This window comes from Protopterus annectens, chromosome 2.part0 (genome assembly GCF_019279795.1).
Source record: "Protopterus annectens isolate FY-2018-M chromosome 2.part0, PAN1.0, whole genome shotgun sequence".
Lineage (NCBI taxonomy): Eukaryota > Metazoa > Chordata > Ceratodontiformes > Protopteridae > Protopterus > Protopterus annectens.
In genome coordinates, this window is record NC_056728.1 from 1,146,547,628 (window position 1) to 1,146,573,668 (window position 26,041).

Genomic DNA, 26,041 nt, shown 5'->3' on the forward strand with positions numbered 1-26,041 from the left:
GATTCCCTGTCTGAAGGGGTGAAATTCTTAGCAGAGGTTGCTTTAATCCCTTTTGGCCCTTGAGAAATGACATCAGGATCAGCTGTTGGATTTTTAAAAAAGATATTTGTGCGAGTCAGGGACTTTATAGTACCGATCCGGTTTTCTGGGAGCAGGAGGTAGAGCGTCAGAAGTCAAGCTGAATTCAAGGAAAACATCAACATCATCCAGGACTGGGGGGGGGATAGCCAAGGATCTGTGTTGCGGAAGATCTAGGAATTCCCTGAGTCTCTTTTTAGACTTGAGGGTAGTCCTGACTCTCCCATTGGAAATACTCCCTTAAAGTATACAGGGTTTCCCCAAAGCAAAAATCCTCTGGGGGAGGGGCTGAAGGAATGGAGTCCTCTGCATCAGAATCCTCCTAAGTGGAGAGGGTTGCATGTCTTCATAGTCAGATGCATCACATTCATCTGAGACTTGTTCGGACAAAACTACAGGGGACAGATCTCATTTCCTTTTTGAAGGGGTAACTTGGCTTCCCCTGATCAGCATGACAAGGTCTTCCACCATTTTTAGCATTTGAGACTGAGGCAAGGTAGCAGGCGCCAGTGAGTGGGTCGGTTTCTTGGGTGTGGTTTGATCCCTGGGCCTAAGAAACTCAGTCATTTTTGAAAGAACAGTAGTCGCAAAAGAAGACGTCAGTTTGTGTCAAGATTTGGAAGCCGGTGCCTGCTCAGATGAGACGACCACAGGATCCTTAGTCGAAGAAGAGATGTCCTTCGTGTTTCACTGTTGCAGTCATCACAAAAGGGTTATCTGCTTGCAGTAGCCCTCAGTTGGCCTGATTATCAAAGTCTTGGGTCCTGCGCCGGTTGCTGTCTCATCTTCCATGACTTCAGGTAGTCAGGGGTATAAAGCAGCCGATGTCATTACATCAGTTTTTCTTGCAACAGTGAAACACGAAGAACATCTGAAAAGTGATGGCCTGGGCATGTCCTACTAGGTCTGATGCATGAAGTTACAGCATAGATGTGTGGAAAGTGCACATGCAGCTAAATGCTGCTCGAGAGTATGTAACAATTCTATGAGAAGAATGGACCCTCAGAAGAGGAAATCTCAATCATTACTGACTACTACAAGCCTCTCAAACTAAGATTAGGAAAATTTCAGCATTTTAGCAAAAATGTATGGCAAAACTAATTAAAATATATTACTTCAGATAGTGAATGACATTTTTTCTTGAAATAAACTAAAACAATGAAAGCAAAGAAGTATACCTCTTGTGCATCGTATTCTCATGACAGCCTCAAAACCAATCTTTCTGGTGAGGTAACGTTTTAGGTCCTTCTGTAACCTTTCTGTCTGTGATACATTATGAATATGATGGAAAGATGGATAATAGTAGATGCAGCCAGCGGAATACTTTGATATACAAGCTAGAAAATAAACATATTACCAAAGTTATCAAAACAGCCATAGCCTGCAATATTAAAGTAAAGTTAGTTTGAACATTTATTCATTCACATCATCAAAAAAATATGGAAAATAGGATTCTACGTATGAAGAAAATACACACGTACAAAATACATGTCAGTGGATCTACAGAAGAACTGTTGGCATTTCCTAAACAGAAATACATAGCTTGGTATAGTTATGAAATATCTCCAGCTCTCATATTTGTAGGTGAGAACACTTCCTGCCAATGCATATTGTAATGTCACACCTGGGAAAAAAGGGTGCAGTCAGTATTTTTGTTCTCCAGTTATAAATGAGCAAAAAATTAAACACAAAATTATGTATTCATCCCATTTACAAGAAAGTTCACCAGAGATCCTGGACAGAGAGAAAAATGGGTGGCAAGGGAGTAATAATCACCCACTGCAGACACACTAAGCCCAGGTCACCCCCTACAGTCACAGGATAAGCCAGTTATATGTAATGTCAATGGCCATCTGTAGTGGAGAACTGCAAGGTTAAAAACTAAATAGCCCTAGGCTCTGTGGCATAGAGGGATAAAGACCAAAGACTGATTAGTGTCTTGGGTGCTGGGACAAGGAACACTGGGAGTCATCATCTTATGTTGGCTCACCCTTCCTGGGGTGAAGGAGGAGGTAACACAGTTAAACACCTGCTCCTATGAAAGTGGAGTCTTGTGTATTCATTATGGCCATAGGACTACAGGATGTCAGCTTGGAAAACCCAAGTCAATGATGGCATCTCCCAGGAGGTGTGTGTATGCAGGAACATGCACATAACACAGAGAAAGGGCATAACACCCCTGCAGTGAATAAGCTGTCTACAACAGCCATGAGGAGTGATAAAGCCATTAAAAAGAAAAGCCACTTACATGGAGGCTTATGCAAATGGCTCTCACCCAAGGGGGTGAAAGAGGACTGAATCATAGCATAGTCTTGACAGCAGTCAGTGAGGAGAAATAACAAATAGTCCTGGGAGGCCAGGGGAAAGCTAAACTGCAATATTTCACACGATAGATTCAAAGTAACAAGGTGAGAAAATAGATCCAACGCCAGAGATCAGTCAGATACCATTCTGAAGCAGAAAAAGTCTTTGTAGAGTACCACTTGGCAGCATTTTTCAAGTTCACATAGCTGCCTAGTGACAAAAGACAAAGGAGTTATCCAATCAACTCAGCCACCGCAAGTTCTCCTTTACACAGAGTAAAGGAGACAAATACCTGAACTGTCTTCTTGAACTTCTGTGCTCTTTTTTATGTAAAACCTAAGCTAAAGGCACACAAATTCTGCACCTCATTAAGAGAATGGGGGAAGATGACTGGACTGACTTAAGGAAAAGTACAGTTTTGTACCTACCATAAATGTAGATGTTCGAGTGCTAATACAGCTGCAGTCATAACAGATGGGTTTTCCTGCCGTCAGGTGGGTCCTCGGTCGGCCGAATTCCAAAGTCTAGGTCTGGCGTCGGTTGTCGTCACTTCTTCCCTGACGTCAGTGCGACAGGGGTATAAAAGAACCAGCCGACGCCATTTTCTTCAGTTTTTCTTGCCCCAGATGTCAGGTGCCCCCAGAAGGAAGGCAATACATAAATTTGTGTAAATACAATGCAGTATAATCAAAAAACAGCAGTTGCAAGCAAATATACCATAAAAGAATACCCCAATCATGTTGTATGAGGAGGTGTTAGCCATAAGGCCTGTCCCAGAGGGGAAGGAGGGAGGGAAACCTGGACTGCAGCTGTATTAGCACTCGAACATCTACATTTATGGTAGGTACAAAACTGTACTATGTTCATCGTGCATACAGCTGCAGTCATAACAGATGGGTAGAATACCAAAGCTAAAATAGGGGTTGTAGGCACTAGGTGGAACTAGAAGGAGCCAGGATGTCCTGCAAAACTGCAGTGGCAAAACCTGCTCTAGATTTGGAGTATAAAGGCAGGTGATAGTGCTTGGAGAAAATATGCACAGAACTCCAAGTGGCAGCTTCCAAAATATCTTTGGTAGGAACCCCCCTGAGGAAAGCTGCAGAGGTAGCTGTGGCCCTTGTGGAGTGAGACCTGATGCCTGCAGGTACAGTTTTACCATGAAGAGAGTAACAAAAGCGTATGCAGTGGGCCTATCCATTTTGAGATTGTCTGTTTTGAGATAGGCTTCCCTTGAGCCCCTGTAGCATAGGACACAAATAGTTGCTCTGATTTTCTGAAAGTCTTTGTTCTGTCCAAATAATAACGTAGTTGCCTGTTAATGTCCAAGGAATGTAGTAGTCTTTCCCCTTTGTTTTGAGGATTGGGGTAAAAGGTAGGTAAGTGGAAAGCCTGATTCAAGGTTACCCTGGATACTACCTTAGGCATAAAAGAAGGATTGGTTCGTAAGGAAACTCTGTCCTGATGGAAAATGATGAAAGGCTGTACAGCCATGAGGGCTTGTAGTTCCGAAACCCTGCGAGCTGAGGTGATAGCCAGCAGGAAGGCTGTTTTCCAGGACAAATATTGTAGTTCTGTTGAGGCAGCTGGCTCAAAGGAGGCAAAGTCAGTTTCTCTAGAATGAAATTGAGATCCCAAGCAGGCACTGGTTGTTTCCTTGGGGGTTTTATATTCTTAGCCCCTCTGAGGAACTGTCTTAAGAGGGGATGAGAGAATAAAGGAGGATCAGTGTTGTATTCTGCAGAAATGGCTGAGGCATGGATTTTGATGGAAGAGAATGAAAGTCCACTGCTTAGCATCTCAGCTAGGTACTGTAATATTTGAGGTAAATTCAGTATTCCAGGGTTCTGGCCCTTTTTCTCATTCCAAGCACAAAACCGTTTCCATTTGGCGGAGTAGGCTTTTCTAGTAGAAGGTCTTCTGGCCTCCAAAATGACATTCTGTACCTCCTTGGAGAGTAGGGTCTGTTGTGATTTTAAGGAATCTTCCATGCGGCTAGATTGAGTGTTTTCAGCTGACTGTGAAGGGTTTTGAAGTTGTGCTGAGTCAGTAGAAGAGGCATTAGAGGCAGGATCCATGGTGGGGAATGTGTCAGACTCCTCAGGAGTGGGTACCAGTGCTGCCTTGGCCAGTCTGGAGCGATGAGAATCATCTTTGGTCTGTCTGCTCTGGTTTTTAATAGAACTTTGGGCAGCAGAGGAAGAGGTGGAAAGGCATAAACTGTCATTGTTGCCCAACTGAAAGAGTGCATCCACTTTTCAGGCCTGTGGATGAAAGGTCCTTGAGCAGAATTTTGCCAATTGGTGATTTCTGTGGGAGGCAAAGAGATCTATGTCTGGCCTTCCCCATGCTTGAATTATCTTTGAAAAAACTTGAGGATGCAACTTCCATTCGTGTGGATCTGTCATATTTCTGCTTAGGTTGTCTGCCAGCGTGTTTTCCTTGCCTGGCAGGAACTGTGCTTGAAGCTCGATTTGCAGTTCTAGAGCCATGTTCCAAAGAGACATGGCTAGCCTGCATAGGGGGTATGAATGGGTTCCTCCCTGTTTGTTTATGTACCACATTACTGTGGTGTTGTCTGTCCTTATCAATAGCTGGCCTGGATGCAGCAGGTCTTTGAAAGCTATAATAGCATTTATCACTGCTAGCATTTCCTTTTGATTGATGTGTAGGTGCTTTTCCTTTTGAGACCATCTGCTCTGAATGCACCGATCTGTCATGTGCGCCCCCAGGCGTAGTCCGAGGCGTCTGTTGTGATGACTTGATTTGCTTGAGGCTTGCAGAATGGGAGACCTATGTTTCTTTGGCATGCTTGAGCCCACCACAGAAATTCCTTTTGAAGACATGGAATCAGTGGTATGATTGCTTCCAAACTGTGGCTGTGTTGAGACCATAAGTTTTTTAGGTACCATTGAAGTTTCCTCATATGCAGCTTTGCACATGGGATTAGCAGGATGCAAGATGCCATGAATCCCAGAGCCTGCAGGATTTTCCTTGCAGTCAGCCTGGTGTAAGTTGCCAGTTTTCTGAAGTATTGAGTTAGTTGCCCTTGTTTCTCTGTCGTGAGGTAGGCCATCTGGGTGTTTGTATCCAAGTTGGCACCCAGGAAAATTATTGTTTGAGAGTGTATTAGCCTTGATTTCTTTTTGTTGACTGTGTATCCCAGGGAATTCAACAACCTTATTACAAAAGCCAGATGTTTCAGAAGTATGTGCTTGCTGTCCGCTTGGATCAGGCAGTCGTCCAAATATGGGTATATTTGTATCCCTTGCAGTCTGCAGTAGGCAATTACTGATGCCAGGCATTTCGTGAACACTCTGGGCACAGTAGATAAGCCAAAGGGCAATGCAGAGAATTGATAATGTGTTGAACCTGCAAGAAATCTGAGGTATCTTCTGCAATCTTGTCTGATTGGGACATGCAGGTATGCCTCCTTGAGGTCCAATGTTACCAGCCAAGACTCCTTGCCCAGCATGGGAAGAAGCTGCTGTAATGTGAGCATCTTGAATTTTGGCACAAGTAAAAATGTGTTTAGAATGGATAGGTCCAAAATAGGTCTCCAATCTTTGCCCTTCCTTGGTACCAGGAATAGTCTGGAATAAAAACCTTGACCCTGTTCTTGTGTAGGTACCTCTTGAATAGCTTTCATGTCCATGAGATCTGAAATTTGTTTTTGTGCCTCTGCCCTTTGATTGTGTGGCAGGTTTGGCATGCCTCTTATTTTTGGAAGGGTGTGAAAGTGGAATCTGTAGCCTTTGTCTATAATGTCCAGGATCCATTTGTCTTTTGTGACAATAGGCCAATTTTTCGAAATTAATGCCAGTTTTCCACCTAAAGGTGCTGCCATTTGAGCCTTGCTTGGCATGCAAAGGGGGAAGTAATTGGGTCTTGCTTTCTGAATGGCTGTGAACTATCCTCACCCCCTCTTGGTGTAGATGTTTCCTATTGTCTGCCTCTAAATGATCCTTGAGATTGCCCTCTACCTCTCGGGTGCCTGTATCTACCTCTCTGGGGTCTGTCCGTGGCTGGGAAGGACCAATTTTTGGAAGGCCAATTTCTGCTGAAACGTGGAGGTTGTACCTGTAGGAAATCTTTCACTGTTTGCATTGATTTTGCCTTTTCCTCCATTTTCTTTAATACCTCCTCAGCTTTAACACCAAACAATAGATCTTTTTGAAGAGGTGCATCTAGTAATTTAGCTTTGACATGATCTGGTAAGGTTTGCTCTTTGAGCCAAGCATGTCTACGTATGACTGATCCTGTAACAGCAGCTCTACAAGAGGCCTCTAAAGCATCAAAACCACATTGCAAGGTATGTTTACCCACTTGCTCTGCACTATGCAACAAATCCTGCAACTCCTTCAAGTCTGGTTGTTCAGGTTGTGACATTTTGCTTTTCAACTGAGATAACAAAAACTGTTGATACTTTAACATATGGAACTGACAGTTTAAAGCCCTCATGGTTAAAGTGGCCGAGGTGTATACCTTTTTCCCCCACCTTTCTAAAGCTCTGGAATCTCTCTCTGAAGGTAATGGATTTTTGGCAGTGGAGGCCTTAATTCCCTTGGGACCCTGTGAAATAGTTTCTGGGTCAGCCGCATGGCTTTTGTATAGGAATTGGTGTGAATCAGGAACCCGGTAATACCTGTCAGGCTTGACTGGAGCTGGAGGTAAAGAGTCTTGGTTAAGGCTGGCCTCTGAATACACATCATCTAGTATGTCTAAGACAGGAGGTATAGCCAGAGGCCTGTGCTGAGGGAGCAAAAGAACATCCCTGAGCCTTTTCTTGGAGTCTGAGTACTCTTGGCCTTCCCAGTGGAAGTATTCCCTCAAGGTATGCAAGGTTTCCCCAAAAGAGTAATCCTCAGGGGGGGAGACAGAGGGAATGGACTCCTCTGCATCAGAATCTTCGAAAGGGGAGTAAGAATGTTCCTGGTCCTCAGAATGTTCTGAAGTAATGGAGGCCTGGTCCGAGGAAGGGTAGTCTTCCTCCACTCTGGGCCTTTTGTCCGAGGGGGGTTGAGAACCCCCTGATAAGAGTAATCAAATCCTCAGCCATTTTGAGCATCTGCTTTTTAGGCATGGGGCCTTGAGAGGGGCCCTGTGGATCTTGTCGTTTAGAATGCATGGCTGCTTTAGATTTAGTGTAAGCCTTAATGGAAAAAGAAGGAGAAGGCCTGAAGACACCTTGAGAGGTGGCAGGCCTGTCTGAACTCAAGTTTCCCCGCCAAGAGTGACTTTGGTATCTGTAGTCGGGGTGAGGGCCGAAGAGCCTGCGACCTCGGGCACAGAAGACACCGCTAATGAAGTGTCATCGGTACTCAGGGGCTGCGTAGGCGGCTCGCTGAGAACCGGAGCACATGTAGTCGTCTTTGGCGTGGTGTTGGTAGAAGTCGCGGACCTCGTATGTCGGTCCTTATCTTTACGTAGTTTACTCAAAATTGGAGTCGGAGTATCCGACGACATGTTGTAATTAAACTTTTTGCCAAAATAGTGTTGGGCGAACTCCGCCCGACGCTTAATAGTGCATCTGTTGAATGTAGCACAAAAACGACAGGCCTAGATGTCGTGGTCTGGGCCTAAGCAAGGTATACAGAGGGAATGGAAATCCTTATGCGGTATTTACTTCCCACATGAAATTCAATTATTAACTTTGTCTGACATCGGTCTGAGGCAAAAAAAGTTTCCCCAACGGGGTACTTAGCTTTCAGGAAGTCTTCGGTTGAGAAATATTCGTAATCTCAGGAGCTGGCCGACCGGCACTTGCGAACTGCTTCTGCTTCGGGCTCCGCGCGGCAAGAAAGACTGGAGAAAATGGCGTCGGCTGGTTCTTTTATACCCCTGTCGCACTGACGTCAGGGAAGAAGCGACGATAACCGACGCCGGACCTAGACTTTGGAATTCGGCCGACCGAGGACCCGCCTGATGGGAGGAGAACCCATCTGTTATGACTGCAGCTGTATGCACGATGAACATGATAGGTGGTTCCGTATTGTAATGGGCTGAAATGGCAGAGGCATGAATCTTAATTGATGAAAAAGAAAGGCCTTTGTCCAGTATCTCAGTTAGGTATTGTAAAATCTGAGGGATATTTGGTACATACATGTCAATGCCTTGTTCCTGGTTCCAAGCACAGAATCTCTTCCATTTTTCTGCATAAGATTTTCTGGTACTGGGCCTCCTGGACTCCAAGATAAGATCCATAACAGCTTTTGAAAGAGGAGTGTTCTGAACGGCTACATTATCCGCCATGCTGCCAGATTTAAGGTCCTGAGTTGGCTGTGCAGGATCCGATTGTTTTGTTGGGTCAGCAAGTGAGAAGTTTGAGGCAATATCCATGCTGGACCTTGAGACAAGCTCTTTAGGAGTGGGCACCAGTGCTGGCATGGCCAGTCTGGTGCAATCAGTATCATTTTTGGTTTCTCTTGTCTGACCTTTAGGAGTACCCTGGGAAGAAGAGGCAGTGGAGAAAAGGCATATACTGTTACATTTTTCCAGCTGAAGGACAGGGCGTTCACTCTCCATGCTTGTTTATGATAAATCCTTGTGCAAAATCTCTGTAATTGGCAGTTGTGAGGGGAGGCAAATAGATCTATGTCTGGGCATCCCCATTTCCTTGTTATCATGCTGAAGACTTGTAGATCCAGTTTCCACTCATGGGGATCCATGAGGTTTCTGCTTAGTCTGTCTGCCAGAGTATTTGTTTTTCCTGGCAGGAATTGTGCTTGCAGGTGAACTTGATAAGTCAATGCTGTGTCCCATAAGGTCATTGCTTGTCTGCAGAGGGGGTAGGAATGTGTACCTCCCTGCTTGTTTATGTACCAGATGACCGTAGTATTGTCTGTCTTTATCAGTAGCTGTCCTGGATGAAGTAGATCCTTGAAAGCTGTCGGCATTCTGAACAGCTAGCATCTCTTTTTGATTGATGTGAAGATGCATCTGGCTTGCAGGCCATGTGCCCTGAATACATTTTCCTGCCATATGGGCACCCCCAGGCATAATCTGATGCATCCGTTGTCAGTGTCTGTCTGGCTGTGGGTAAACTGAATGGCAGGCCCTTGTTGTGGTGACAGGCCTCTGCCCACCATCGAAACTCCTATTGCAGGCAGGGAATGAGTGTAATTACTGTCTCCAGGCTGTGGCAATGCTGAGTCCAAACACTTTTTAGATACCATTGTAGTTTCCTCATATGCTGTCTGGCATATGGAATTAGTAGAACCCAGGATGCCATGAAACCCAAGGCCTGCAGGATTTTCCTTGCAGATAACTGGGTCTTTGTTGCCAATTTTTTGAAAAGTAAGAAGTCAGTTGTTTTTGTTTGTCTGGCGTGAGATAAGCCATCTGGGCAGTTGTATTTAAGCTTGCATCTGGGAATATTATCTCTTGAGAGGGCACTAGTTTTGATTTATTTTCGTTTACTGTGTACCCTAGGCAAATTAGTAATCTTTTTACAAATGCCAGATGCTTTAGAAAGAATGTCTTTGTTCTCTGCTTGAATAAGGCAGTCGTCCAAGTAGGGGTATATTTGAATTCCTCTTTGTCTGCAAAACGCAATTACTTGTGCCAGGCATATTGTGATGACCCTGGGCGCAGTAGATAAGCCAAAGGGCAGTGCAGAGAATTGGTAGTTCATTGAGCCAGCTATGAATCTGAGGTATCTTCTGCAAGATTGTCTGATTGGGACATGCAGGTATGCCTCTTTTAGGTCCAAAGTTACGAGCCAAGCCTTCTTGCCCAGCATGGGCAGTAGCTGCTGTAGAGTCAACATCTTGAATTTTGGAACCTCCAGAAACGTATTTAGTTTAGACAAGTCCAGTATTGGTCTCCAGGTTTTGTCCTTTCTGGGCACTAAGAAAAGTCTGGAGTAAAATCCTTGCCCCTGCTCTTGTTGTGGTACTTGTTGAATGGCCCTCATATGTCCATGAGGGCTGTAATTTGCTTTTGTGCCTCTGCCCATTGATTGTGTGGAAGGTCTGGCATGCCTTTTGACCTTGGTAGGGTGTGAAAATGGAACGTGTAGCCTTGGGACACTATGTTCAAGACCCATTTGTCTTGGGTAACCATTTGCCAATTTGAAGAAAAAAGTGCTAGTTTTCCCCTTAAGGGGGCTGCCAAAAGAAAAGTGCTTGGATCTGGCAGAGGAAAGTCATTGGGACTGTTTCCTGTAAGGTTGTGATTTGTCTTCTCCACTTTTGGAGGTAGGAGCACCCCAATGTTTAGGCCTGTATGAGCCTTGGGGCTGAGATCTGCCTCTGGGACACCTGTATCTGCCTCTTTGTGGTCTGTCTGACACTTGAAAGGACCAATTTTTAGAGGGCCAGATTCTGCTAAATCTGGGTGGCTGTACCTGTAAGAAACCCTTAACTGTATGCATGGATTTCGCTTTATCCTCCATTTTTTTTAACACCTCTTCTGCTTTAGCACCAAAGTATCATGCTGTAATGGAGCATCTAATAATTTTGCTTTAACATGATCAGGCAGATTCTGTTCCTTTAACCAAGCATGCCTTCTAATAACAGAACCTGTAACAGTGGCCCTGCAAGAGGCCTCCAGTGAATCATAACCACATTGCAAAGTATGCTTTCCCACTTGTTCAGCTGCATGCAATAAATCCTGCATTTCCTTGTTCTCTGAACATTCAGTATTTGTCAACATTTTCTGTTTAAGCAGTGACATTAAATATTGCTAATATTTAAGCATATGAAACTGACAATTTAAAGCCCTTACACCAAGGTAGCAGAAGTGTAAACTTTATTCCCCCATCTGTCCAGTGCCCAGAGGGGACAGGGTTTTTTGCAGTGGAAGCTTTGACCCCTTTGGGACCCTGAGATATAGTTTCTGGGTCAGCAGCGGGGTTTTTATATAGGAATTTATGAGAATCCGGGACCCTGTAGTATCTGTCTGGCTTAGCAGGTGCAGGGGGTAAAGAGTCAGGGGACAGGCCGGACTCTGAAAATACATCATCTACAATGTCTAGAACAGTTGGAATAGCAAGGGGTCTGTGCTGAGGAAGTAGCAGAAAGTCTCTGAGCCTTTTCTTAGATTCAGAATAATCTTGGCTCTCCCAGTGGAAATGCTCCCTCATGGTATGCAGGTTTTCCCCAAAAGAATAATCCTCAAGAGGATAGGCTGAAGGAATGGATTCTTCAGCATCAGAGTCCTCATAGGGAAGCATGGAATAATCCTGTTCAGAAGAGGAATCAGAGGAAATAGAAACCTGATCAGAAGAATCATATTCTGTCTCTTGCCTAAGCCTCTTATCAGGAGGGGAAAGGGAGCCCCTGATCAAAGTAATTAGGTCTTCGGCCATTTTAAGCATCTGTTTTTTAGGCATGAAAGTCTGAGTAGGAGAATGCTCTACTCGTTTCTTTGTCTTTAGAGCTGCTTTAGTCTTTTTCTTTAAAGCTGAAGATGGTTTAACATATAATTGTGTAGGTCTGAAGACACCCTAAGAAGCCGATGCCTGCTCAGCGGCTCCGGACCCATCTGAGGGAATGATTTCCGATTGTCCAATACCTTGAGTATCCACAGGCCTAGTCGGCTCCATGTGGGAGTCGAAAGCGGCCTGTGGCTCAGAGGTAGCGGGCACCAGGGGCTGCGAAAGCGCCTCACTGAGAACCGGCGACTGGCCTAACAGTGGCCTCGTTGGTTTTGCACCTCGGATGCCTATCCTTTTCCTTGCCCTTGCGTATTTTGTAAACTCCGGTTGTCGGCTGTTCCGATGGCATTATATAAATAAATCTTCGGCCAAAGTAATGAAATGCAAAATCAAACCGACTAATAGTGCGTTGGTTAAATCTAGCACAAAACCGACAGCTAGCAACGTTGTGATCAGGGCCTAGGCAAGGAACACATTAAGAGTGAAAATCCTTATGAGGTATTTGCTTCCCACAAGAAATACAATTGTTAACTTTTTCTGACATCGGTCTGGAGCAAGAAAAAGTTTCCCCAATGGGGTACTTAGCTTTAATGAAGACTTCAGTTCTGAAATTCGGATTCGAAAATCTCAGCAGTCGGCCGACTGGCACTTGCGAACTGCTTTTGCTTCGGGCACCGCGCAGCAAGAAAGACGGAAGAAAATGGCATCGGCTGCATCTTTTATACCCCTGGCGCACTGAAGTCAGGGAAGAGGCGATAGCAACCGACGCCGGACCTAGACTTTGGAATTCTGACCGACTGCGGGTAGCCTGCCAGCAGGATAACCCAAGAGTAATGACTGCAACAGTGAAACATGATGAACATCTCCTCTGAGGAATGCTGTGGAAGTGGAGGCTGCCCTAGTGGAATGGGTTGGAAAAGACTTGGGGGGGTTCCCATGCATGTGTAGCAGAAATGGATACAGTGTGATATCAATTTGGAAATGGTTTGTTTGGAAATGGGCTTCCCCTCTGCCTGTGTGGAAAAACTGACAAAGTATTTGGCCTGTTTTCCTGAAGGGTTTAGTACAGTCCAGATAGTATCTGAGCTGTCTGTGCACATCTATTGAGTGCAGAATTCTTTCCCCTTTGTTTTGAGGGTTAGGAAAAAAGGTGGGTAAGATGTATAGCCTGGTTGAGTTTTACATTAGATAACACCCTGGGCATAAAGGAGGGATTTAGTCCTCAGAGTCTGCATGGATGATAAAGAAGGGCTCAATAGTCTTAAGTGCCTGAAGTTCTGACACCCTTCTGACTGAGGTGATAGCTAGGAGAAAAGCAGTCTTCCAGGAGAGGTATCTTAGTTCTGGTGAAGCAGCAGGTTCGAAGGGTGGTAAAACTAGTTTTTCCACAAGTTAATGCAGGTCCCAGGCTGGAGTGGGTGCCTTCTGGGAGGTCTGATATTAGAAGCCCCTCTGAGAAATTGCTTAATCAAAGGATGCGAGAAAGTACAGTTGTGTACACTTACCATAAATGTAGATGTTTGAGTGTATTCACTGTTGCAGTCATCACACTTGGGTTATCTGCCTGCAGGTAGCCCTCAGCCGGCCTGAATGCCAGTGTCTTTGATTACTGCATCGGATGCTGTCTCTTCTTCCATGATGTCAGGTCTTCAGGGGTATAAAACATGCAGCCGACGCCATTACATCAGTTTTTCTTGCCCCAGATGTCGGGTGCCCACACAAAGTAAAGGAATTGTATGTTATGGTACCCCTCCAACAAAAAGCAAATACACCAGAAAGCTTAAATACACCAAACAAGAAGGAAAAGTAGAGTCAAGAGAAGTCAGGGGGCTGGAGGGAGGGTAACCAGGACTGCAACAGTGAATACACTCGAACATCTACATTTATGGTAAGTGTACACAACTGTACTATGTTCTTCGTGTTTCACTGTTGCAGTCATCACATTTGGGTTTATTCCCAAAGCTAAGGAAGGGAGGAGGAAGTTAAAAAGCATTAGGGCCACATATAAAGCCCTGCAAGACTGCAGTGGCAAAACCAGCTCTGGATTTAGAAAAAATAGGCATGTGGTAATGCTTGGTGAAGGTATGTACAGAGCTCCATGTAGCAGCTACTAGGATGTCCCTGGTAGGGGGACAACTCTGAGAAAGGCTGTAGAGGTAGATGCAGCCCTGGTGGAATGTGATCTTATCCCTGAGGTTTTCCATGGTGCTTATAGTGGAAATTAATGTGATGGGCTATCCATATAGAAATGGTTTGCTTTGAAATGGCCTTCCCCTCTGCCCCTACAGCAAAGCCAACTAGCAGCTGTTCAGATTTTCTGAGAGGCTTAGTCCTGTCCAAATAAAATCTAAGTTGTCTGTGCACGTCCAAAGAGTGCAGTATTCGTTCTCCTTTGTTTTGTGGATTTGGGAAAAAGGTAGGTAAAAGAATGGACTGATTAAGGGCCACACAAGACACCACCTTGGACATAAAGGAAGGACTGGTCTTGAGGAAAACCCTGTCCACATGGAAAATAATGAAGGGCTCCACTGCCATGAGGGCCTGTAATTCAGACACTATTCTTGCTGAAGTGATTGCTAGAAGGAAGGCTGTTTTCCAAGAAAGGAATTTCAACTCTGCAGTTGCAGCTGGCTCAAAAGGAGGGAGAGTGAGCTTTTCCAATACAAAGTTAAGATCCCAGGCTGGAGTAGGGGCTCTCCTGGGGGTCTTACATTTTTGGCCCCTCTGAGGAATTGCTTTAGCAAGGGGTGAGAGAAGAGGGGTAGTTCAGTATTATAATGTGCTGAAATGACAGAGGCATGAATTTTAATTGACGAGAAGGATGGGCCTTAGTGGAGCATTTCTGTTAAGTACTGAAGAATATGAGGTAACATCCCCTGAGTCTGGCTCCAGGAAAAGCATCCTTTCCACTTTTCAGCATAGGATTTTCTAGTACTAGGCCTCCTTGCCTCCAGAATGACATCTAGCACCTGCTTACTGAGGGATGCTATTGGAGAGCTCAAGGAATTAGCCAGGCTGCAAGGTTCAGGGTTTGAAGCTGAGGGTGCAGAATCTGGCCCACCTGCTGGGACAGCAGGAAAGGGGTCTGAGGCAGGTGCCATGGTTCCAGCAGTATCATACTGCGCAAGAGGGGTTACCAATGTTGGCATGGCCAGTTTGGTGCAATCAGTATTGTCCTTGGTTTGTCCTATTTGATCTTTAGCAGAACCTTAGAGAGGAGAGGCAGAGGAGGAAAGGCAAACAGAGGCTTTCTCAGGTAAAGGACAGGGCATCCACATTCCAAGCTTGACTGTGGGACGTCCTTGGGTGCAGAATTTGCCCAATTGGTAGTTTTGAGGGGAGGCAAACAGGTCTATCTCTGGCATCCCCCATTTGTTCCTCAAGAGGTTGAATATTTTTGTTTTCAATTTCCACTTGTGTGGGTCCATGAGATTTCTGCTTGGGTCGTCTGCACAGTGAATTTAGCTTGCCTGGCAGGATTTGAGCTTGTAGGTGCACTTGGTAGCTCAAGGCTGAATTTCACAGAGCCATGGTTAGTCTGCAGAGAGGGTACGAGTGGGTTTCCCCCCGCTTGTTTATGTACATAACTGTGGCGTTGTCTGTCTTTACCAATAATTGTCCTGGAAGAATGTGGTCCTTGAAGGCTGTCAGGGAATTCTGTAGATCTAACATTTCTTTTTGGTTGATATGCAGGTGCATCTGTCTCGGGTTCCATTTGCCCTGAATGCACAGCACTGCCAAGTCAGCCCCCCATGCAGAGTCTGACGCGTCTGTTGTTAGGGTTTGGGTGGCAGGGGGTAGAGTAAAAGGGAGCCCCTTGTTGTGGTAGCGAGCCTCTGCCCACCAAAGGAACTCTGTCTTTATACAAGGAATGATAGGAATCACGGTTTCCAGGTCCTGAGAATGTGGACACCAGAGACTTTTTTAGTACCACTGAAGTTTCCTCATATGCAGTCTTGCCATATGGAATTAGAAGAATGCATGAGGCCATGAACCCTAGGGCTTGCAGTATTTGTCTTGCAGATATCTAGGTTAGGGTGGCCCGTGGTTTGAAGTAATCTGTCAAATAAATCTGCTTTTCTGGAGTGAGGAATGCCATCTGGGAAGTTGTGTTCAAGTTTGCTCCCAGGAATACAATTTCTTGGCTGGGTACCAGAAGTGATTTCTTTTCGTTGATGGTATACCCCAGAGAAGTTAGAAGTCTCTTTACAAATGTCAGGCGCTGAAGTAGCAATTCCTGACTGTCTGCCTGAATCAGGCAATCGTCCAAGTGTGGGTAAATTTGAATGTTTCTCTGCCTGCAGTATGCAATGGCTGGAGCCAGGCACTTTGTGAATACCCTGGGCGCAGTAGATAAGCCAAAGGGAAGTGCAGACAACTAATAGTGCAAAGAGCCTGCACTGAAACGTAGATATTTCCTGCAAGATTCCCTTATGGGGATGTGCAGATAAGCTTCTTTTATGTCTAGGGTGACCAGCCAGGAGTCCTTGGCTAGCATAGGCAGCAGCTGTTGGAGTGTAAGCATTTTGAACTTTGGTACCACCAGGAAGGTGTTGAGAATTGACAGATCCAGGATAGGGCACCAAGAGTTATCTTTTCTGGGCACCAGAAACAGTCTGGAGTAGAAACCCTGTCCCCTTTGCTCTGTTGGGACAGGCTGAATAGCCCTGATACCGAGAAGAGAAAGTACTTGCTTTTGGGCCTCTGCCCAATGGTTTGGGGGAAGGTCTGGCAATCCGCTTGGGGTTGGCAGTGAATGGAAGTGGAATCTGTATCCCTGGGATACAATGTTTAAGATTCAACAGTCCTGGGTAATGTATTCTCATTTTTTTGCATGCAGAGCGGGTTTTCCTCCTAGGGGTGCAAGTACTTGGGCATGGGTGGGAAGGATGCAGGAGAAGTCATTGTGAACTTTTTCCATAAGAGGGTGGCTTACCACTCATTGTTTTGAGGTGGGAGCACTCCATTGTTTAGATCTGTGCATACCCTAAGACTGTAGTCTTTGTGGCCTGTTGCCCTTGGGTTTGGCCTGGGAGGGACTGGAAAGGACCAGTTCTTCAAAGGCCAATGCCTACTGAATCTAGGCGGCTGTACCTGTGAGAAATCTTTAACAGTTTGCACAGATTTAGCTTTTTCCTCCATCTTTTTGAGAACTTCTGCATTTGTGCCAAACATTGTTGATTTAATGGAGCATTTAGTAAATTTGCTTTGACATGGTCTGGCAAGATTTGTTCCTTCAGCCAAGCATGCCTTCTCAGAACAGACCCAGTGACAGCAGCCCTGCAGGATGCTTCTAAGGCAACAAAAAGTACAGTTTAACTGGATAGCATCTGCAGTCATAACAAGGTTGTGTGTCGTCCAGGCCAGGCAGCCCTGCGTCGGCCGGATTCCAAAGGGGGTCCGCTTCGCTGATGTCGCATTTTCCTCAGTGTTTCTTGCCCCAGATGCCAGTAGCCCTTTGGATAGATGCCAATGTTTCCAAATAGATAGAGGTAAACACAACAATAAGCATATATATACATATATACAAACAAATACCATAAAGACTCCCCCAACAGCTAGCTATTAGACATCTACATTTATGGTAGGTACAAAACTGTACTATGTCCTTCATGGATGCATCTGCAGTCATAAAAGAAGGCTGTGGTAGTGGCTGTTGCCCTTGTAGAATGAGGTCTTATGTTCTGTGGAATTTTTCCTATCCATTTGGAGATTGTCTGTTTGAAATAGCTTTCCCTTCCCTTCCTGTTGCATAGGCTAAAAAGTTGGTCAGTCTTTCTGCTGTTTTATGACAGGTGTTGTAGGTCTGCTGTTGCTGCTGGTTCAAAGGGTGATAGTGTCAATTTTTCTAGCACAAAGTTTAAATCCCAAGCTGGTAATGGTGGTTTGAGGTTTTACATTCTTGATTCCTCTGAGGAACTGCCTGAGCAAGCTGTATTCTGCTGAAATAGCTGATGCATGTATCTTGATGGAGGAGTAGGACAGGCCTGAATGAAGAAGTTCGCCAGATATTCCAGAATGTTAGGCATATCTATGTTCCATTTTCCAGCATAGTTCCTTGTTGTTCTGAGTTAACATCAAAGGCATCAGAGGTATTGGCACATTTTTGTCCGAGACATGCTCTTCAGTAGTGGGTACCAGTGCTGGTCTGGCCAGTTTGGAGCTATCAGGATTATCCTTGGACATTCTTCCTTGATTTTAGAATTTTTGAGCTGGTGATTGAGAGGTGATGAATAGGTCTTTCTCTGTGGCATTCCCATCTTCTTTTTTGTCTTGAAGATGTGTGGGTGCAGTGCAGTTTCCATTCGTGGGCATCGAAGTGGTTCTACAGCCCAAGGTCATTCTGCATAGGGGTATGAATGAGTGCCTCCTCCCTTTGTTGATGTACCACATGACTGTGGTGTTGTCTGTCCTTATCATCAACTGGCCCTCTGAGAAATGGTTATTTGTCCAGCATGTGGGCCCCTAGGTCTGTCTGAAGAAGCGCCTGATGGTCTGGCTTGGTTGACATCTGCGAAAGGGTAGGCCTGAACTCTGTTTTAAGCATGGAATTAGTGGGATTTCCTTGCTGTTAACTTGTTCAGTTTAGTGCCAAGTAAAGAAGAGGAAGTTTTGTTTTCTTGTCAGTCAGGAATGCCATTTTGTTGTACTGTCAATTCGCTCACCAAACGCGCTTTGTTTGGGATGGGTATCAGCCTTGACTTTGTAAATTGACTGTGTATCCCAGTCCTTGGGGACAATGATATATATTTTAGGTGACAGTCGAGAAAATTGGTCTCCAACTTTTTCCTTTATTGGAACTAGGAATAGTCTGTGCCCCTTTGTTTTGTCAGGAAAGGGAGTCAGGAAGCAGGCCAGTTCCTGCTCAACCTTGGCCTAAACCTTGGGGTTGAACCTGCAAGAAATCTTTAACAGTTTGAATTTTTTTGCCTTTTTTCTTTTTTCATAAACACCTGGGCAGGGGTGTACAAACAAACTTGTCTTGTCCATAGGAGGAGCATAGCAACTTAGCTTTAACATGATCCGAGCCATGCATGCCTCTAATGTGCCTGTGTGCTGTTCATCTCATAAATGAAGCTCCAGCATCATATAGCCACATTAAGGAATGGTTGCTAACCTGTTGTATTTGTGTTATATTACCCATCTCTAATTATTTCTTATCAGAGAGATTCATCAGGGTTAGTTTTTAGTTAACTGATCAAGCATAATGGTGGGAAGCAGAATGGATGGATTCTTTCACAAAATCTCTTCAAAAATCGAGAAGGAGCCTCAGGCTGGTCAGTTATGGTCTGATTCATCAGCAGAATCATCAGAAGACACTGGCTCAGGGGCTCTGCCTTCTAATTAAAGAAATTAAATCTTCTGCCTGCCAAAGCATTTGAGAACTAGAAGAGGGCCTGGTGGGGGGTTTAACAGGCACTGTTTTAAGTCTTGGCTGCTTTAGGATGCTTTGCCAGACCAACAGAGATGACGCCGGTGGGAGAGCGACATCAGCGAAAGCGGACCCGGACTTTGTGACTGCAGATGCATCCATGAAGGACATCCACACTGCAAGGTATGTTTACCAACCTGGTTAGCAGAATGCATTAACTCTTGTAAATCCTTATTTTCTGCACAATCAGGAATCAACAACATTTTTTAATTAGTTCCATAATATGCTGCTGGTACTTCAACATGTGACTTGGCAATTTAAAGCCCTGATGGCAAGAGTTGCAGAGGTATATACCTTCTTATCCCATCTGTCTAAAGTCCTAGAATCCCTGTCCGAAGGGGTAGGGTTTTGGCTGTATTTGCCTTAATACCTTTAGGTCCCTAGGAAATGGTCTCTGGATCCACAGTAGGATTTTAAAGAGAAATTTATGAGAGTCAGGTATTCTGTAGAACCTGTCAGGCTATCTAGGAGCTGGAGGTAAAGTATCAGGAATAAGACTTGATTCCATGAAGACATCATCTACAATATCCAGGACAGGAGCTACAGCGAGGGGCCTGTGCTGAGGCAAGTCTAAAAATTCCCTGGGCCCTTGTTTTGACTGAGGGTAGTCCTGGCATTCCCATCGGAAATGCTCTCTTAGGGTATGCAAGGTTTCTCCGAAAGAAAAATCCTCTGGAGGGGAGACAGAGGGAATGAAATCCTCTGCATCTGAATCCTCACAGGTGGTTAAGGGTATGTCCTGGTAATCAGAGGGGTCAGAGTCATTGGACTCATGGTCTGTAGAATCAGAAGGAAAATCAGTTACAGGGGGAAGGTTGGCTTCTCCTAACTGAAGTAATAAGGTCCTTCAGCCATTCTAACCATTAGTTTCTGAGGCATGGGAGCTTGAGAGTGAGTTTTGGTCGCCGGTTTCCCAGGTGTAGTGCGAACACTGTGCGAAGTGCAAAGCCAGTGCCTGTACAGCGGCACCAGACCCATCCAAGGTAGAGACATCCGCAGGTTCCATAGTTGAAGAAGCATTTTGCGGCATACTGGACTCCGAATGGGTCTCAGAAGAGGCCTGCGAATCTGCAGAAGCAGGTATCAGGGGCGTGAAATTGCCTCACTGAGTACTGGCAGACTGGCGACTAGCTTAACGGAAGTATCGTCGGCAGTTTTGGACGTATGCGGTCTGTCTCTGTCTTTATCCTTACATTTTTTTTTAGACGATCAGTAGTCAGATGGCTTAACGAAGCCATTTCGGAATATGGAGAACAAGAGCAAAAGAATTTGGCGACAAAGATAGCCCGACGATGAATAGTTCGGGTGTTAAAAAAGGCACAAAACCAACAGCGAGGAACGTCGTTGTCTGAGCCTAAACAGGTGACGCAGTAAGAATGAAAATCTCTGTGAGGTATTTGGTTTCCACAGGCAAGACAATTGTTAACTTTTTCTGACATCAGTTAGAGCAAGAAAAAAGGATCCCCAATGGGGTACTTAGCTTTAGAAGACTTCAGGTTTGAAACTCGAAAAACAAAAATTTCAGGTAGTGGCCGACCGGCACTTGCGAACTGCTTCTGCTTCGGGCTTCCGTGAGGCAAGAAAAGCTGATGTAATGGCGTCGGCTGCATGTTTTATACCCCTGGCGATCTGATGTCATGGAAGAGGCGACAGCATCCGACGCAGAAATCCAAAGACTCTGGTATTCGGGATGACTGAGGGCTGCCTGCAGGCGTGGATTTTAATAGAGGAGAAGGAGAGGCCACTGATAAGTAGCTCCGCTAGGCAGTCCAGGATAAGAGGGATGGAAGGTTGTGAGGTGTTGCCCCCTCTGGACTGGCCCCAGGAGCAGAATTTTTCCATTTTGCTGAGTAAGATTTTCTGGTGCTGGGCCTTCTGGCCTCTTGTGATAATGTCTAGGACCTGTTTGCTTCACAGGGGCCCCTTGTTTGCCTTTAGGGTATTAGCCATACTGACAGTTTGACAGTGTGCAAGTCTGGGTGCAGCATCCCCCGCCACCTGAGTTAAGACGTTTGAGATCAGGGGAAGCTGCCTGGGAGGTTGTAAGGTCAGGCTGCGCAGTAAGGGGCACCAATGTTGTCTGGGCCAATCTGGAGCAATGAGGGTGACCTTTGGTCTCTCCTCCCTTATTTTGATCAGTACCTTGGGAATAAGAGGCAGAGGAGGGAATGTGTACTCAAAGAGGGTGTTCCAGGGGAAGGTCAAGGCATCCACCTTCCATGCTAGGTGGTGATACTCCCTGATAAAGAATTTTTTCAGCTGATGGTTCAGATGCGAAGCAGAGATCCACCTCTGGAGTCCCCCACGCATGAGTGATTTGTAAAAAGATTTTTCTCTGCAGCTGCCATTCGTGGGGGTACAGTAAATTTCTTCTTAAATAGTCTGCCAGGGTGGCACTGATCCCTGGTAGGTATTGGACTATCAGGTGTAGACCCATGGAAGAAGCCATCAGCCACAGGTTCATGACTAGCCTGCACAGAGGGTAAGATTGGGTCCCTCCTTGTTTGTTGATGCACCACATTACTGTGGTGTTGTCTGTTTAGATAAAGAGAACCCCTGGCTTGAGATGGGGTTTGAAGGATGCCAGAGCCTTATGTACTGCCATCATTTCCTTCTGGTTGATGTGTAAGGGAAGGTGCTGGGCATCCCAAAGACCTTGGGTGCACCTGTCTTCTAGGTGAGCACCCCAAGTTATGTCTGAGGCGTCGGTGGTAATGGCCTGCCCGGTTGGGCGGAGGGTGAAGGAAAGACATTTGTTCTGGGCACAGGCCCCTGCCCACCAGAGCAGCTCAGCCCTTATACAGGGGATTCAAAGTAGAGAGTTCTCTAGAGGTTGAGAGTGCTGACACCAAAGGTTCTTTAGGTACCACTGAAGTTTTCTCATGTGAAGTCTGGCCAAAGGAACTAGAAGGATGCAAGATGCCATGTACCCCAAGGCTTGCAGGAACTTCTTCGCAGTGAGGTGAATTCTGGAAGCCAGCTGGGCAAAACAGACAGGCAGGAAGCTCTGCTTTTCTGGGGATAGGAAGGCCATTTGGGATGCTGTGTCCAGCAGTGCTCCCAAGAAAATGATCGTTCTAGAGGGTGTTTGCCTTGATTTCTTCTCATTGATTGTGTACCCTAAGGAGGTTAATGGGTTTTGACAAAGAGGAGGTCCTTGAAAAGCTTTGCTCTGCAATCTGCCTGAATGAGGCAGTCGTCCAGATAAGGGTAAATTTGTATATCTTTCTGTCTGCAAAAGGTTATGGCCAGGGCTAAGCATTTGGTGAATACCCTGGGAGCACTAGATAAGCCAAAGGGTAGCACAGAGAACTGAAAGTATTGTGAGTCTGCTCTGAAGCGATGGAATTTCCTGCAGGATTCCCTTACGGGGATGTGGAGGTAGGCATCTTTTAGATCTAGGGTTACTTACCAGGCATTTTTTGTCAGCATAGACAGCAGCTGCTGCAAAGTTAGCATTTTGTATTTACCACCATGAAGGTGTTCAGAACGGACAGATCCAAGATGGGGTGTCAAGTGCCCTCTTTTTAGGGAACAAGGAATAGTCTGGAATAAAAGCCTTTGCCTGTTTGATCTGAGGGGACAGGTTCGGCTGCCCCTTGGGATATGAGAGTTTGGACCTGTTTCAATGCCTCTGCCCACTGATTTGGAGGTAAGTCTGGGTACCCTCTTGAAATTGGGAGTTTGTTGAAGGAGAATTTGTATCCCTGAAAAATGATCTTTAAGACCCATTGGTCCTTTGTTACAGAAAGCCAATTTTCTTTGCAGAGGGAGAGCCTTCCTCCTAGTTTTTGGTGAGAGAAAAAGAGGCCGAGGAGGGGGTCACAGAGTTTTTGCCATATAGACATTGCTTAGAACTCCCTGCCTTTGGAGTGGAAGTGGTCCACTGTTTGGGTCTCTGCTGTCCCTGGGATAGGAGTCTAGGTGGTCTGTCCCTGCGGGGCTCACCTTGCCTCTGTCTGCTAGGTGCAAGGAAGGACCAGTGTTTTGAGGGAAAACTGTGAACCTAGGAGGTTGTACCTGAAGGAAATCTTTTACTATTTGCATAGATTTTGCTTTGTTTCATTTTTTTAAGCACTTCTTCTGCTTTTACTCCAAACAAGCGGTCCTTATCCAAGGGTGCATCAAGCAATTTAGATTTGACATGATCAAGGAGAGGTTGTTCCTTCAACCATTCATGTCTCCTAATGACAGATCCTGACACTGCTGCCCTGCTTGGGGCTTCTAGGACGTCATATCCACGATGTATTGAGTGTTTAGCCACTTAAGTAGAGTGCAGTTAATCTGCTAACTCTTTCGAGTTGGCACATTCAGGAAAGGTTGAAATCTTTTGTTTTAATAATTCCAAAATGTATTGCTATTTTAACATGTGGGACTGACAGTTGAGTGCTCTGATAGCCAAGGTTACAGAGGTGTATACTTTTTTTTACCCCATCTGTCCAGAGCTCCGGAGTCCTTGTCAAAAGGAATAGGATTCTTTGCAGAACTAGCCTTAGCTCCTTTTGGTCCCTGTGTAATGACCTCCAGGTCTGCAACAGGATTTCTGAGATTTGTGAAAATGCGGTACTCTAATACCGGTCAGGTTTTTTGGAAGCAGGTGGGAGGGCATCAGGAGTTAAACTGGATTCATGGAGAACATCATCAACCACCTCTAAGATTGGAAGGATGGCCAAGAGTCTGTGCTGAGGCAGGTCTAAAAACTCTTAGTCTTTTCTTAGAATGAGGGAAGTCCTGGGATTCCCACTGGAAATGTTCCCTGAGATTGTGAAGGGATTCCCCAAAGAAAATATCTTCTGGTGGAGAGGCAGAAGGAATGTATTCCTCTGCACCTGAATCCTCATAAGCAGTCAATAGGTTGTTGTTCCTCTACAAAATCTGAATAATTAGACTCTTCAGAATCCAGTTCTGTCAGCATTTCAGGAGAAAGGTCTCTTTTCCTTTTAGAAGGTGTGGCCTAACTACCCTTGATAAGGGTGATAAGATCCTCCGCCATTTTAAGCATTTGAGCTTGGGGTGGTAGAGCAGGAGTAAAATGGTGGCTAGAGGTAGTTTTCCTAGAAGTGGCCTTGTCTCTAGGCCTAAAAGTGTCCATCAGTCCAAAAGAAACTGTAGTCGGATGAGAAAACGTAATTTTTTGTCTAGATTCGGTAGTGCAAAAGGCCTCCTCGGAAGCCAGTGCCTGCATCGAGGCTCCGGACTCAACCAAGGCAGAGACAGCCAAAGGTTCGGAAGACGAAGAAGATTTCTGTGGCATACCGGACTCTGAAAGGATCTCAGTACAGGCCTGCGAAGGTATCGAATCCGGCATCAGGGGTTGCGAAGGCACCTCACTGAATTCCAGAGAACTGTCTACCTGTTTAGCGGTAGAGTCATTGGAAGGCTTAGCCTTGTGTGGTTTGTCTCCATCTTTATCCTTACGATTTTTCAGAATGTCTACGGATTGTTGGCTGACTGACACCATTTCGGAGTGCACAGACGGTATACAAAAATACCTGCCTACAATAAGTGCTCTACGAAGAATGGTTCTTGTGTTAAAGAGGGCACAGAAAGTACAGTTTTGTACCTACCATAAATGTAGATGTCCGAACTGGATAGCATCTGCAGTGTTTGTCGCCTCACCGATGTGTCCTGTTGCAGCCCGGAGTATATCGGGTTGATTCCAGTCCCATTCCTCAGTGTTCATAAACCCAGATCACGCCAGCATAACAACAGGGTTAAAAATTTCGCAATATACCAATGTTTCAAAATGTTTCCAGTAAACAACTTGCCCCAGATGCCAGTAGCCCAGTAAAAAGGATACACCATAGAGACTCCCCAACAGCTAGCTATGCGGAAAACAAACATTAATGGTACCACATAGGTACAAACAAATACAATGCAAAGACCTCCCCAGCTAGCTCAATCGGACATCCATATATAGGTAAGTACAAGGGGAAGGAGGTGTACATATATAAAGATGCTGTTCCTGCTAACTAATTAACAACATGGTAAAACTAGGGAGTAGATCAAAGATATAGAGAGCACCACAGGGGCTTGGCATCCCATAGCCTGCTAACCCTGCCAGGGAGGAGGATAATAGAGAGATAATTATAATGCTTGGCAAATGTATGGTGCGGCTGTCCAACAGTCCGAACCAATAATTAGAGGATAAGCACTCATATTCCAAGGAAGTGTGGTAGTGTGTGCCCAGCAAGAATGGTCTTAAGTTTGAGCAAATTGGTTTCCATGGGTTGAGTTCCAGAATCGTATATGCATTCAAGGGGCGCAAGTTCTGTGGAATTTGCTAATAATGTTTGGGATTGCCCTGTTGCATAACAATGGTGGTAGTGGTCAGTCTTTCTGTAGAATTTAGCTTTGTTGTGGGTGTGAATTAGTGTAGGCTACAAGGGATTGCCTGGTTTTCCTAATTTTCTATTTACCACCAGCAGTTTGAAGGTGTGTGGAGTGGATTCATGCTGTTTATACACTCTGGTTTTTGTTTATCAGGGAAATGTGTTTTGTAAGTCCTGTAGGTGCAGCGCCTGGTGGCTGATTGTACCTCCATGTACTGCCATTAAGGCCTGTGGTAGGTGTTGAAAGGTGGTGGAGGGTAGGCGGAGAAAGGGCCAAAAGATGACAGGTTACCCTCTCAGTCTGAAATAGCTGGTTGCTGGTGGATAGTGTCAGGTGGAAGCACACAAAGTTTTTCCTCCAGTTCTGGTCCAGGTGGTTTCCAACCCAAAAACATTCTAATCAAAGCCTGAAGACTGTGTTGTAGCAAGGTGTCCTTTGTAGGGTGAGGGTAAGCTGTGGGGTTTTGAAATGACCACCTTTGATCAACTGCCTGAGCAAAGTGCTGGAAACCTGAATGA

At 45.4% G+C, this 26,041-nt stretch overlaps 1 protein-coding gene across 5 annotated transcripts in view; it reads right to left on the reverse strand.

Moving 5' to 3' along the window:
- The window catches only part of LOC122793381 (protein transport protein Sec24B-like), a 2,932,722-nt gene that overhangs the window by 1,071,239 nt on the left and 1,835,442 nt on the right, over positions 1-26,041 (reverse strand). For all 5 annotated transcript variants that reach the window (XM_044061340.1, XM_044061338.1, XM_044061337.1 and 2 more), the window contains one exon: positions 1,257-1,415. In XM_044061340.1, coding sequence (XP_043917275.1) covers positions 1,257-1,415 — 159 coding nt within the window. The remainder of the gene's footprint in view (positions 1-1,256; positions 1,416-26,041) is intronic.